At 42.0% G+C, this 13,380-nt stretch overlaps 1 protein-coding gene across 1 annotated transcript in view; it reads left to right on the forward strand.

The window, feature by feature from the left end:
• Positions 1 to 5,539: 5,539 nt before the first annotated feature.
• LOC127656416 (carcinoembryonic antigen-related cell adhesion molecule 2-like) overlaps positions 5,540 to 13,380 on the forward strand; it is a 29,965-nt gene continuing 22,124 nt past the window's right edge. Inside the window, exons 1-2 of the mRNA XM_052144739.1 lie at positions 5,540 to 5,732; positions 6,034 to 6,336. Coding sequence (XP_052000699.1) covers positions 5,687 to 5,732; positions 6,034 to 6,336 — 349 coding nt within the window. The 5' untranslated portion in view covers positions 5,540 to 5,686. The remainder of the gene's footprint in view (positions 5,733 to 6,033; positions 6,337 to 13,380) is intronic.

Below are 13,380 nucleotides of genomic sequence, written 5' to 3' on the forward strand. Positions count from 1 at the left end.
AACATGTTCTCTATAAAACGCTGTGTAGTACATTTTTTGTGCTAAATTATGTTCCCATTCTGTCACTCACTCGACGTTGTGTCGATGTAGTGACACTAGGGGTCTCTCTTGAGAGCCTCGGTTACCTCTTGTCTTTGAGAAAAGACCAATGAGAATTGGTGAACAGAATTTGCATGCCCCTCCCCCGGACATATGGGTATTAAAAGAGGGAAGTGTGCTTAAAAAAAAGAAATTCAATATATTATGAAACCAAATTGTGATTTTTAGAAATCAAAACTTCCTCCCCAATGAAATAAAAGAACATTTATTGAAACTAAGATGCAAAAAAAAACATTTCCTGATGTAAGACAAATACGTGCACATGCACACATCACTTCCCACTTTACAATACACAACCACAAGACCATAACGCCTATTCGGTATTCCAAAAACTTGTCCCGCTCAGTAGGGTAATAAGAAGACACTATAGGTTTTTATGCAGGAGGTGAATGTTTGAATGTTTCAGGAAACATTATATGTAGTCTCAATCTCATAGAAGATACCATACCACATTAGTAGATACATATATAGTAGGTCCTTAAAGGGTTAGTTCAACCAAAAACACAAATTCTCTCATCATTTACTCACCCCTCATGCCATCCCAGATGTGTATGACTTCCTTTCTTCTGCAGAAAACAAAGATCTTTAAAAGAATGTCTGAGCTCTGTAGGTCCATTCAATGCTAGTGAATGTTGTTCAGGCTTTTAAAGCTCTAAAAATGAGATAATGTCCACATAAAAGTAACATATAAGAATACAGTGGTTAAATCAATGTCTTTTGAAGAGATCCAGTGGTTTTTGTATGAGAAAAGACCAAAATATAATCACTATACATCTTGACTGTCTCCTCAAGCTTTATTACACTTCCTATAGCGCCATCTAGTGCTTTGCTCATGCATTCATATCAACCACTAGAAACTGTAATTGAGCTTGAAATCATGATCCTGCCTTGAGACTGCAATGACAAGATGTACAGTGAAAAAGGAGTTATATTTTGGTCTGTTCTCACCCAAAGCCAACTAGATTTATATGGATATGTTTTATGCTGACTTTATCTCTTTTTAGGAGCTTTTGGAGTTCTGGGTACCATTTATTTGCACTGAATGGACCTACAGAGCTTAGATATTATAAAAAATCATTGTGTTCAGCAGAAGAAAGAAAGTCATACTCATTTGGGAGAGAGTTCTCACTTTTTGGGTTTTACTCTGTTAGCTGTAAGTAAGGACTTTATAGCTCGGGGTCGATCAAAAAAGTCTCTGACAGGTGTTTTCACACCTAGTTCATTTGAGCACTCCAAGATTGTCAGATCAGTATAACGTGAATATGTGTACAATCCAACTGGTCTCAGACACCCTAAAAGGACCCAAAGGCGAACCATACTCACTTCAGGAGGCAAATGTTCTTGGCTCATACACACAATGTAAATGACACGCAGGAGGGGACGCTTGTTTGCTCCATTAATCTCGAGATTATAGATAATGAAACGTATTTTCAAATGCACATAGATTACAAATGCTTTCCTTCATGCGATATAAGGGCTTGTAGGTTTTATCAGAGAGCCTTAAAGGAGACCTATTATGCCCCTTTTTACAAGATGTAATATAAGTTTCAGCCAAAAATACCCCACAGATAATTTATTATGCCATATTGTAACTGCCTCTTTTTGGGTGGCATCAAAAACACGCTTTTTTCGTGTGTCTCTTTAAATGCAAATGAGCTGCTGCTCTCCGCCCCCAACATACTCTGGTCTCTGTGAATACAATCATTACATTACATTTATGCATTTGGCAGACGCTTTTATCCAAAGCGACTTACAGTGCAATTATTACAGAGACAATCCCCCCGGAACAACCTGGAGTTAAGTGCCTTGCTCAAGGACACAATGGTGGTAGCCATGGGGTTAGAACCAGTGACCTTCTGATTAACAGCCCTATTCTTTAGCCACTACGCCACCACCACTCCACTCCATTGTCACAATCGGAGACAATGGTAACTTTAGCTGCATTAGCCGTGGAATCAGCTAAAAGGCACATTCGGAAAGAAAATTTGCAAAGATTCACAAAATATAAAGAGCAATACTCACATATTTAGGATATAAAACTGGAACACGAGCAGTTGGTACTGTAGTGGGTGGCGGCGTAGTGGGCTAAAGCACATAACTGGTAATCAGAGGGTTGCTGGTTCGAATCCCACTGCTGCACAGGCTGGTGGAAAAACTGGTGCCTGTGCAGCCCCAGATTATCAGCAGCTGCAAGAGGCCGACCCCACCCTGGCAAGGATATGACTTGTTGCTAGGTGTTGGCCAGAGTGGCAAGCAGTGTTGAGAATGACCACTGAGGTGAAAGTCTATTACTCCCAGTGGGACACTATCACTCAACATGATGGTCTGCTGCATAGACGGTGGCAAGCACTGAGCAGTGGGGCTACCTACCTGCAACTGCTGGTGCCTCGTTCCCTGAGACTTCGGGTCCTGCAAATGGTCCATGTCTCTTCTGCGGGCACTGGTCATTTCGGGGTGGCAAAGACCTTGAGGTGGCTGAAGATCTGATTCCACTGGGCAGGATGCCGTCAGGATGTGGTACTCCATGTCCGCTGCTGTGATACTTGTACAGCCCAGAAAGGTCCCACACATTGACCCCACACCCCTCTGCAGCAGTACTTATTTGGGGCACCTATGGAGCGGATTACCGTTGACATCTTGGGCCCCTTCCTGGTTTTGGACATCTTAGTAGCCATGGACTATTTTACAAAATGGCCTGAGGCATATGCAATACCCAACCAAATTGCAACAAAAATGGCCGAGAAGTTTCTGGGAGAAATGTTCTGCTCCTTCGGGGCACCAGGGGAAATTCACAGCGACCAGGGCCGCAACTTCGAAGCAGAGGTCTTTGTAGAAGTCTGTCAGTGCTTGGGGATTAAAAAGACTCGCACTACCCCTCTCCATCCGCAAAGTGATGGCCTGGTGGAGTGATTAAACTGAACCCTGGTCAAAATTGGCCGTCCTGACCAATGAACACCAGCGCAACTCGGACCATCATCTACCCATTATCCTGTGGTCTTACTTTGGCTGAGACCTCTGAATGCCAGTGGATTTAGTGTTTGAATCCCCTCCTGAGCCAGAAAACTTGCCTGGGTGGCAAGCATGGACTATTTGCTGCGGCTGCGGGACAGGCTTCAGGTGGTAAACCAGGGGGCAAGAGACCACCTGGGAAATACACCAATTAAACAAAAGAGGACATACAATGTACACAGCACTGACAATGACTTTGCTCCTGGTGACAAAGTTTGGGTTTATAGTCCAAACTATAAAAAAAGGCCACTCTCAAAAGCTCTGTAGCCATTGGTGTGGCCCGTGTGAAATTTTGGCAAAAATCTCCAATGCTGTCTACCGAGTTCACCTGGGGGGATGACGGCGGCAGATGGTCGTGCTCCATCGGGACTGGCTCGCAATGTACCTTCCCTTGGGGAATGAACCATATGGTGAAAGAAATTAGGAAGGTCCTTTGTCGGAAACTGCTCAAGCTGGTGACACCGTGGAAGTACCAGCAACCTTATCGTGCATCATTGGTCAGACTGATGCCCCTGAGGGACGACCCCAACGACAGCGGAGGTGCTCCAGAATTATATTTGTAGTATTGTGGGAGCTCTGGAGGAGTCCCCACTCAAGCCCGAAAAGGACTGGTTTTGTGGACCTGAACTGTTCAATGTTGGAAGATATAGCTGCTATGCCATGCGCTCCAGATAAAACTCGCTGGGACAGCAATGTGGCATCCCAGCATAACTGTGTGCTTAGTTCTGTAGCAAATGATTATGGGTGTTTACTATTTTGTGTCTCACTATTTTGTAAACCTTCATTGCTTTCAATTAGGTGCTATTGTGCACTGTGTGAGTGTTCCAGAATAAAAAGCTCTCAAGTGATAAAGATGTATCTATGTAATTCCATCTCTGTGCAATACATTTGAATGAAAAATTCAATATTTTTATTTGATTTAATGTGAAATATCAATAAATTATTACTTAAGATGAAGATCTATCTGTAATAAGCATATGTACACCTTAAGAAGGATAGGAATTTGTATGACAATTGCTTATTATAATAATCAATTATGCAATTATTTATGAAAAATTATTGTCAGACAAATTTCATAATTGTGACAGCCCTAGCTGCAATTGAGTTCTTAAGGAGCTGAGGAGTTCTCAAGGGGTCTGAGATGACATTAAAGTGAAGAGGACCAAAAAAGAAACTGTGTCCTCTTTTAAATCCACTTACATTGTGAACTCCAAAAGCACTGATGTCATTTGCAGCTGGTTCCATGACTGGTTCACTTTCACCAAACTGGTTTTTTCATTTAAAATGTACTATATGTGAAACCAGGGGTGGACTGGGAAGAAAATTCGGCCCTGGATTTTACATAGAAACCGGCCCAAAAGTTGTTGTGGTGGGTACTGCATATCGCAGCCCCCTTCAGCATATCGCAGCGCAGTTTTGCTGCCCTCTTCAGCCAGTCCCGGCCCGTTCTGCAAAACACGTGGCCCGTTTCAGCTTTTCGCGGCTGGCCCACCAGGAAATGTCCCGGTTCTCCCTATGGCCAGTTCGCCCCTGTGTGAAACCACCCTGAGATTAATGGATGATGAATTGATAAATGTGAAAATGAGTGGTAACTGAGAATAACATACTTCCTTACTCCTGTTTTCTCCTTTTATGTTCCATTAAATAAAGTCATACTGGTTAGGAACAATATAAGGGTTATTATATAATGACATAATTTTCATTTATGGGTGAACTATCCCTTTAAGTTAAGAAACCCCTTAGTTATAATTCTCTTACAATTATAACTAAGGGTTCTCTTCACTTAATGCATGGGTTTGTTGAAACCAGACCTTGGTATCTTAGCCCTCCTTTCTCCTTTGAGATGTCAGACATCTTGAATGTGGATGAGAAGCTACAGGAGGGAAACCAAAACAATAATGTCAAGCTGAATTTTCACGCAAAGCAATCTAGCATAACGAAAATAACAAAACATCAGACAATGAGCACTAAGCTGATTCATCATGTCACATGAGAAGAAGGTCAGAGAGAGGGTGGAAGATTATTATAAAACTGCATTATGAATAATTTTTTTATTGTAACTGTATTAAAAAAAAAAAAAAAAAAAAAAATATATATATATATATATATATATATATATATATATATATATATATATATAGATAGATAGATATATAGATATGACCCCTTTAACTTGTTTTTAGGATCAGAATGGGGCTATTAGTTTTAGTGTTGACAGCAGTATTTCACTAAATACAAATCATTTCCTACCACACCAGGAACAATTCAAACACATGGCTTGACCTTCGATTTATGAATAGCAAATAATCTGGGTACCAGCAGCCTGGTTCCAGACTAGGGTTAACCACAACAAACACACCCTTCACTCTGTGTATGTGTGTGTGATGATGACAAGAGGTATACCTATTTGTCACACACATACTCATTTAAGATCCTTGTCATTGATGGAGCAAAGTAAATATTAGCAGATTAAAAGTATAGAGATTACTTTATAATTTATGTTCAAGCTCTAAAAGGGAGGCTTGTCTGAGGAATGTGGAAGCAGTGAAAATTTACTTTTCTTGTCAGGATTTCCAAAATGGAATTTAAATTATTCGCCTTCGTCACCTTAATCTGTACACCAGGTATGAATTCTCTCTCTCTTTTTTTGTTTTTATTTTTTTTATCAACAATGTTGTTGAAAAGAAAGCATGTTATTGTGAATATACCAGCCATTAATTGTTTGATTAAACATGTTACTTATAAAATAATTTCAGCTTTTATTCAGTTGTTTCAGGGTTTTTTAACCACAACAAGTGTGTTGAGGTTGATTTTTAATAAATAATCAAAATATTTTAGTAACAGTTAAAATGATCATACAGTTAAATTGTATTTCTGCCATTACATATTCAAACTGATACTGATTGCCTCACCTGTCTCTTCTAGGTCTATATGCATTGACCGTGGTTTCACTTAAAAACCCTGTGGCTGTGGGCAGCAATGTGACTCTAAGCTTGAATGACTCAATGGCCATTCCAGTCGGGAGCTGGTTGTATGAGTCAACTGTATTGGTGGTCTGGTTCCCAGGAAATTCTTTAGTGGGTAGCAGCTTCAATAAGGGAATAGCATTTAACAACATTACATATGAACTCACCTTAACTTCAGTAACTCTACGCAGTTCTGGCCTATATGCTTTAGAGTCCTTAAAACCACTGCTGAGCAAAGGAGAGTTTAGATTGGAAGTTGAAGGTAAGTAAAAAACCAAAACAAATAAAGCCTACCAAAAAATTTGGTTACTATCTAAATTAACTGGTTTTATTGGAGTTTGCTAATATTTAATATGACTGAATCAAGCTGTCTACATAAGGCTCAGATCATCAGGTGTTAATTGCTGCATGTTTTCACTTTTTTAGTGTACTCAAATTTTTAAGTATGGAGTTTTTTTTACATGAAACATTTGTTCACACACCATACACTTTTAGTTGCTCCCACACTTCACTTCACTTCACTTCAAACACTCACAAACACTGCACAAAATCTTATACTAACACATACTATTTACCATGTGATTACTTCATCCCTTATTGAGTACAACCAGTGGCGTAGCTACGTGGTGCCACCCCTTATTGAAGCTCGGCCACCCCTGTTGTGCAAAGCACTTTTGACAACACTGACAGGTGACTTTTTTTCACCTCTCTATGATGCAAACAGTCTACGCTATTCAGGCTGAACAGCTGCTGGTATTTAATGGTAATGAAATGACAGGCCTGTGTAAGTAAGTAAATCATGAAATTACCAAAAAGTACGGAGAAATTACGTAACTGGTACGTCGTGTGTTAGCTGGGACGTCATATCATGACCGTTGTAGTGTATGGGATCAAAATCCCGCCAAATGTATTGCGGTCACAGATCCAAAAATAATAAGCGTGAATCAAAATAATAACCGTGAATGAAAAAATAGAATGTGCAGATAAAATAAGCACAAAAATAAATAAAAAGTACAGATCAAAATAATAAGCATAGATCAAAAAATAAACAAGCATGAATCAAAAATATATAAACACATTTAAAATATGCTGCAAAAAAAAAAAAAAAATTCAAGCAAAGTCACCAGAATCGCAAACAAAATAATGTTTTGCTTGGTTTTTGTGCTCTGATAATTTTGCTCATGTTTTCATTTTTTTTGTATGCTTACGCTGTATTTTCTTTGCTTTTGTTTCCAAGTTTTGTGCTTGATTTTCCAAAACTTTATATATATGTATATTTTCATGTAAATCAGTGGGCATTTTGCATCCCCATTGGTACACTAGTTCTTGATCGACAGCTCCTCCTCTAGCTATTCATTTGAAGAGGGGAGGTGACATCACTCCAATACAACTCCGACAGCTGCTGCTCAATATTATATTATTTGTAGTTGATAGATATGCTGCTTTTGTATGTGTTGAGTATTTTCTTCCAGCTCCAGGAATCAATGTGTTGTCCGAGTAGGCCATTATCATAGTCCGTTAACATGTGTATTTATTAAAAATGTAGTTAACAGAGTCTTTAGTTTAGGCATTATTTAAGACTTCCTTGTTTCTAGGTTATTGGCTGCATATAAAAAACACACACACCCACACAAAATAAAAAAACAAGGCTGGGTTGATGGGGATGTTTGATGCATGTTTTTACTAGCTGTATCAATGTATTCATGAGTTCAGAACCCAAGTTGATCTGCTTTTCCACAAAATAAAATTTTGTCTATTACATTACTTACAAATGCTTACATATAACTGATGGTCCCTAAATTTGTGCCTTTTTGTGAATCAAGAATGTCCAGCATCAAGCCAACTTCATTGCATTATTTATTGACGTGGGGACGCTTGGTCACTTGTTTCTGATTTCACTGCAGTATCATGGAAAAAGAAACTACATGTTGCCTTGCCAACAATGCCAACGTAGCATCAGAACAAAATGGCACATTCAGCAACATGGAAAAGTGGATCAATTTGGGTTCTGAACTCATGACTATATTGGTACAGCTAGTAAAAACAAGCATCAAACATCCAAACCAACACAGCCTTGTTTTTTTAGATATGCAACATTTTTTTCCTTCTTTTTTATGGCCTTGGAAATAAATTGATAACGTTATATTCCTTGTGTACAATTGTGATTTATAAATTCTGTAGAATTTACAGAATTTCTGTCTGTAGTATATGCTTTTGGTACAGCATGTCAGAGTCAGTAGTGATTTTGATTGGCCACCCCAATAAAATTACTGGGTCTTACATGGCCACCCATGAAAAAAAGTTCTGGTTATGCCCCCTCTACAACACACTGTCAAGAAGATAAATATCAGCTGATAATAATTTACTTGACTAGCATTACATAAAATAACATTAACAGCAACAATGTTATGATTTGCCATTTAAATCGTGCCTTTCTTAATGGGTAAATGTATTGTTTTAAGTGCTATTCCCCTTCTGTCACTCAATCGACGTTGTGTCGACACTTGGGGTCGCCCTTAGGAGCCCCAAACACAACTGATCTTTGAGAAAAGGCCAATGGGAATTGGCGCATGGATTTTGCATGCCACTCCCCGGGATATACGAGTATATAATATTATTATAATATTAGTACAATAATATTATTTCTTTAGAGATGAGGGGTGGTGTTCAGTGTGCTGAATTACTCTGCCAAACCATTCACCTCTGTATCCAGTGAAGCTGTTGGATTTACCGTTAATTGCAGCGGTTTCTCCACCTCTTGCACCGGCGTTGTGCAGAGAATGCCCCTGGGTGCTTCAGCAGCTAAAAGAGTATATTCTTTCCTCATAAAGAGTATATTTATATCCTTACTAAAAGAGTGGCACTTATGAAAGCATCTTTTTCAAGATGCCTTTTTGTTTGTATATTATTCCTGCTTGCGGTTTCTATCTCTCCACTTCTAAAGGCCACGATCACTGTCTGGGCACTACCCATGCGGAGACATCTTTCGTGGATGGTTCATGTCCTCATTCCAAGAACATGACCATGGCAACATTGCGGCCTTCTTTCATCAGATAAAAAGCCACCCCAGCAGCTCCCTGCCTCGTTCCTTCTACATACGGGTATAAGGCAGAGTCGGAAAACACTGGGGGCAATTTGGGGACTTCAATGGAGCTTCTCTGCCAGGAAACCCTCCACGGACCTCCCATTCCCCAGCACGCTCGTATGCCCCTGTTGAGTTCTGGGATGAGACTGCGGGATCGTCTCAGGGCAGTTTGCGATCTCATTCAGAGCTCGTGAAGAGGATGAGTTGTCGATAGCAGCATTGGAGAGTGGACTCGTCCAGTCTGACACAGAGGACTCGGCTGGGCTCCCACCCTCAGGTGCGATAGCCCAGTCGTAGGCTGACGCGGAGCTGGTGGCTCCGAACCCTCACGGCTCGATGATTGGTTCATGGGGCCAGAGCGCCATTCACGGCTGCGCCCCACCCCGTACCTTTCTTCCCGGAGGTGCATGATGAGCTCACGTGATCGTGGCGGGCACCTTTTACTGGCTGGACCTGGTTCGCGGGCTCCTCTGCTCTCATTACTCATCAACGGTGGGGTGGCCAGGGGGTACCCGCCGATTCCCCAGGTGGATCAGGTGGTTGCTGTACACTTGTGCCCGCAGAGCATTGCCGCCTGGCAGGACCATCCGAGGCTCCTGTCCAGGGTCTGTAGGCTTACGTCGTCACTGGCGGCTAGGGCCTATGGTGCTGCTAGACAGGCCACCTCCACCCTGCATGCCATATCTCTCCTGCAAGTGCACCAAGCCAAGGCGATGTCCACCCTGGTGGTCCAGGAGTGCTACCTTTGGCTCAGCCTGGTTGAGTCAAGGGAGGCTGACAAGGTACAATTCCTTGACACCCCCATCTCCCAGGTTGGCCTATTTGGAGACACCATCGGAGAATTTGCCTGGCAGTTTTTGACGGTGAGGAAGCAGACAGAGGCCATCCAACATATCCTACAAGATCCCTGTGGCACAATCCCACCCTTGACAGGATGGTCGCGAGGACACGTCGCAGTGGCTGGTCAGGACCGTCCGACTCAGCTACGTGATTTAGTTCACCAGGCACCCACCCAGATTAAATAGGATCCATTTCACTTCGGTGAAAGTTGAAAACGCTGCCTTGCATGCGGAGATCGCACCGCTTCTATGGAAGGACGCAATAGAGCCTGTTCCTCCAGCCGAGATGAGGAAGGGATTTTACAGAGAAAAAAAAAGGCAGTGGGTTGCAGCCAATTTTGGACCTGCGAGTTCAGGACAGACTCCCATTCAAGATGCTTATGCAAAAACGCATTTTGGCAAGCGTCCGGCATCAAGATTGGTTCGCTGCAGTAGACCTGAAGGATGCATACATCCATGCCTTGGTTCTACCTCGACACAGACCCTTCCTGCAGTTTGCTTTCGAGGGCCGGGTGTACCAGTACAAGGTCCTCCCCTTTGGTCTGTCCTTGTCACCTTGCGCCTTCACGAAGGATGCAGAGGCAGCCCTTGCCCCGTTAAGGGAAGTGGGCATTCGCATCCTCAACTATATCAATGACTGGCTGATTCTAGCTCACTTGCAGGACTTGTTATGTATGCATAGGTCCCTGGTGCTCAGGCACCTCAGCCTGTTGGGGCTTCGGGTCAACTTGGAAAAGAGCAAGATCTCCCCGGTTCAGAGAATATCTTTTCTCTGCATAGAGTTAGACTCAATGATAATAAAATAAATAAATTAAATTGATCAATTTTCACACATTATACTACATTTATGCATATACATGGTGAAATTATTTATTTTTCACATATCCCAGCTAAGCTGGTGTCAGAGTGCAGGGTCAGCCATGATACAGCACCCCTGGAGCAGATAGGGTCAAGGGCCTTGCTCAAGGGCCCAACAGTGGTGTCTTGGTGGTGTTGGGCTTGAACCCCTGACCTTCTGATCAGTAACCCAGAGCCTTAACCACTGAGCCACTGATGGCATGCCTCATGAGCATGGAGACTCCACCCCCTGGTGGGCCAGCTGATTTGGAGTCGATTCGGTCATGCACAGGTGGACCTGTTTGCTTCCCGGAAACCTCACGCTCCTCGTGAAGGACCTTCTCTCTCAGGGACGGGGCACCATCTGGCACCTGCGACCAGACTTCTGGAACCTCCATATCTGGCCCTTGAATTAATTTTTCATTAATTTATAAATGTTTTGGTAATATATTAGTTTACTTAATTTTCTTGTTTTCTTGTGTCTGCTTATTTCTTTTCAAATTATAAAACAAACTCAAAACATTCATGGCTGTTCTCTCTACCTGAAGCTTTGGTCTTCAGCAGTCAACACCCACTACTGGTGAGAACGAATAGCACCAGGTTGTGATTGTGCATTGGTACTCTGCTGCTTTTCCTGCAGTTCCCAGATGTAGAAGTTTGAATTAAAACCGAATTTGAACCACAGAATTTGAAGAAGCATATTTTGTTAAGCGAAATAGAATGGGCTGAATTATACATGTTGACAAATCTAGATGGTATTTTCAAATTAACTGAATATTTTGGAAATTAACTTTGCAAGTTAAATATTTCTTGTTTAAATTTTAATAATAAAATGAGTTGTGAAATGTTTTCAAATGAAAAATTCAATACTAACAATTACAACCATGTTAAATTTCAGCCTCCCAAAATGCAACCACTGTAAATGCAACACATTTAAATGCAAGCACTGTTAATTCAACACATTGAAATGCAAGCAGTGATAATGCAATGTATTTATTTTTTCGATTAAAGAAATTCAACATTCTTTTATGCTTTTAAGACTTTAGTCATGAATTTAGCTCCATACAGCACTGCTTTACAATGATAATATTTTGAATTGTTTAGAATTTTTGCATTTATTTATTGAATAGCACCATTGTTAATCAAATGTACATGTTTAAAATAGTGTAGTTGTTACAATGTCCAATCCAATACTCATTTTAAAATTAAATTATGAAAATTTTTATTTAAAATGGTACACATACAGTACATGAAAAATAAATACACACTGTCCCATTTTGTGGGTCCATTAGGAGCAGAGGTGGATAGTAACATGCTACATTTAATCATTTATATTTGCTTGAGTAACAATAAATACTTTTAGAGTAGGTTTAAAAGTGAGTAATTTTTACTCTTATTTTACAGTTGGTGGCATTCATGTCATTACATTACTTGGTTTAATTTGAATGAACGTGTCATTTATTGTGAGATTATTGAATTGGAATTTTAGGAGAGTGGAAGTTCACACAGCTGCGCGTGCTGAGCGGCTGTCACAGACTGCCACTCAATCACTGCTGCAGCATTAAACTCTTCAAAGTGAAACACTTTCTTTGCTCTGCACAGTGAAAAAAAAAGAAAATAGTTTCGTCATGCAATGCCTTCATTAAACACCAAGGCAAGCTGATATTTCAAGATTAAAATCACAGCTCCAATTTAAGGCAGCACTCTGAGTTAAATTTGGGCTCTAATCCTAACGTGGCTTTCCCCTTCTGTCGCTCTCTCCACGTTGTGTCGGAGAAGCGGCACTAGGGGTCTCTCTTGAGCGCTGATATCCACCTCTGATCTATGAAAAAAAGCCAATGAGAGTTGGCAGCCAGTATTTGCATGTCCCGCCCCCGCACATACGGGTATTTAAGTGGCGCAAATACGGGAGTTCGTTCAGAAAATTCGCAAAACACAGCGGCGTTGAACGTCCTTTTCAGGACGCGTATTTTTCAAGATGCCCTTCCGCCCCTGTGTTGTTCCTGGATGCGGTAGAGTGCTCTCCGCTTCAGACGGCCACAGGCGCTGTCTCGTGTGTTTGGGCCGCGATCACACCGAGGCGGCGTTTGTGGATGGCTCATGTTCTCATTGCGAGAACATGACCATGACCACGTGCTTTCAACAGAGAGCAAGCCACCCCAGCTGCACCCCGCATTGCTCCTTCTTCCCACGGGATTGAGGATGATGCGGTTGGCGCTGGGGGCGATTTGGGGGCGGCAGCGGGTGCAATTTCGCAGGGTAGCCCCCCGCGAACCTCCCGTTCTATCTCGCGGCGATAGCGGCTCGCCTCACGGCCCGGCTGTCTATCCTCCCGAGCCCGAAGCAGATGAGCTCGCCGCTGCATCGGAGAGTGTGATGTCTGATGCCGAGGACTCCCCTGGACTGCCGCCTTCGGGCCAGCAGGCCCAGGCTGAGGCTGACACTCAGATGTCTGACATGCTTTCCCGGGCCGCCGTGAGCGTGGGGTTGGATTGGAACCCTCCATCCTCCCCACAGCCTTCACGGTTGGATGACTGGTCCCTGG

The sequence above is a fragment of the Xyrauchen texanus genome, chromosome 15, assembly GCF_025860055.1.
Source record: "Xyrauchen texanus isolate HMW12.3.18 chromosome 15, RBS_HiC_50CHRs, whole genome shotgun sequence".
Lineage (NCBI taxonomy): Eukaryota > Metazoa > Chordata > Actinopteri > Cypriniformes > Catostomidae > Xyrauchen > Xyrauchen texanus.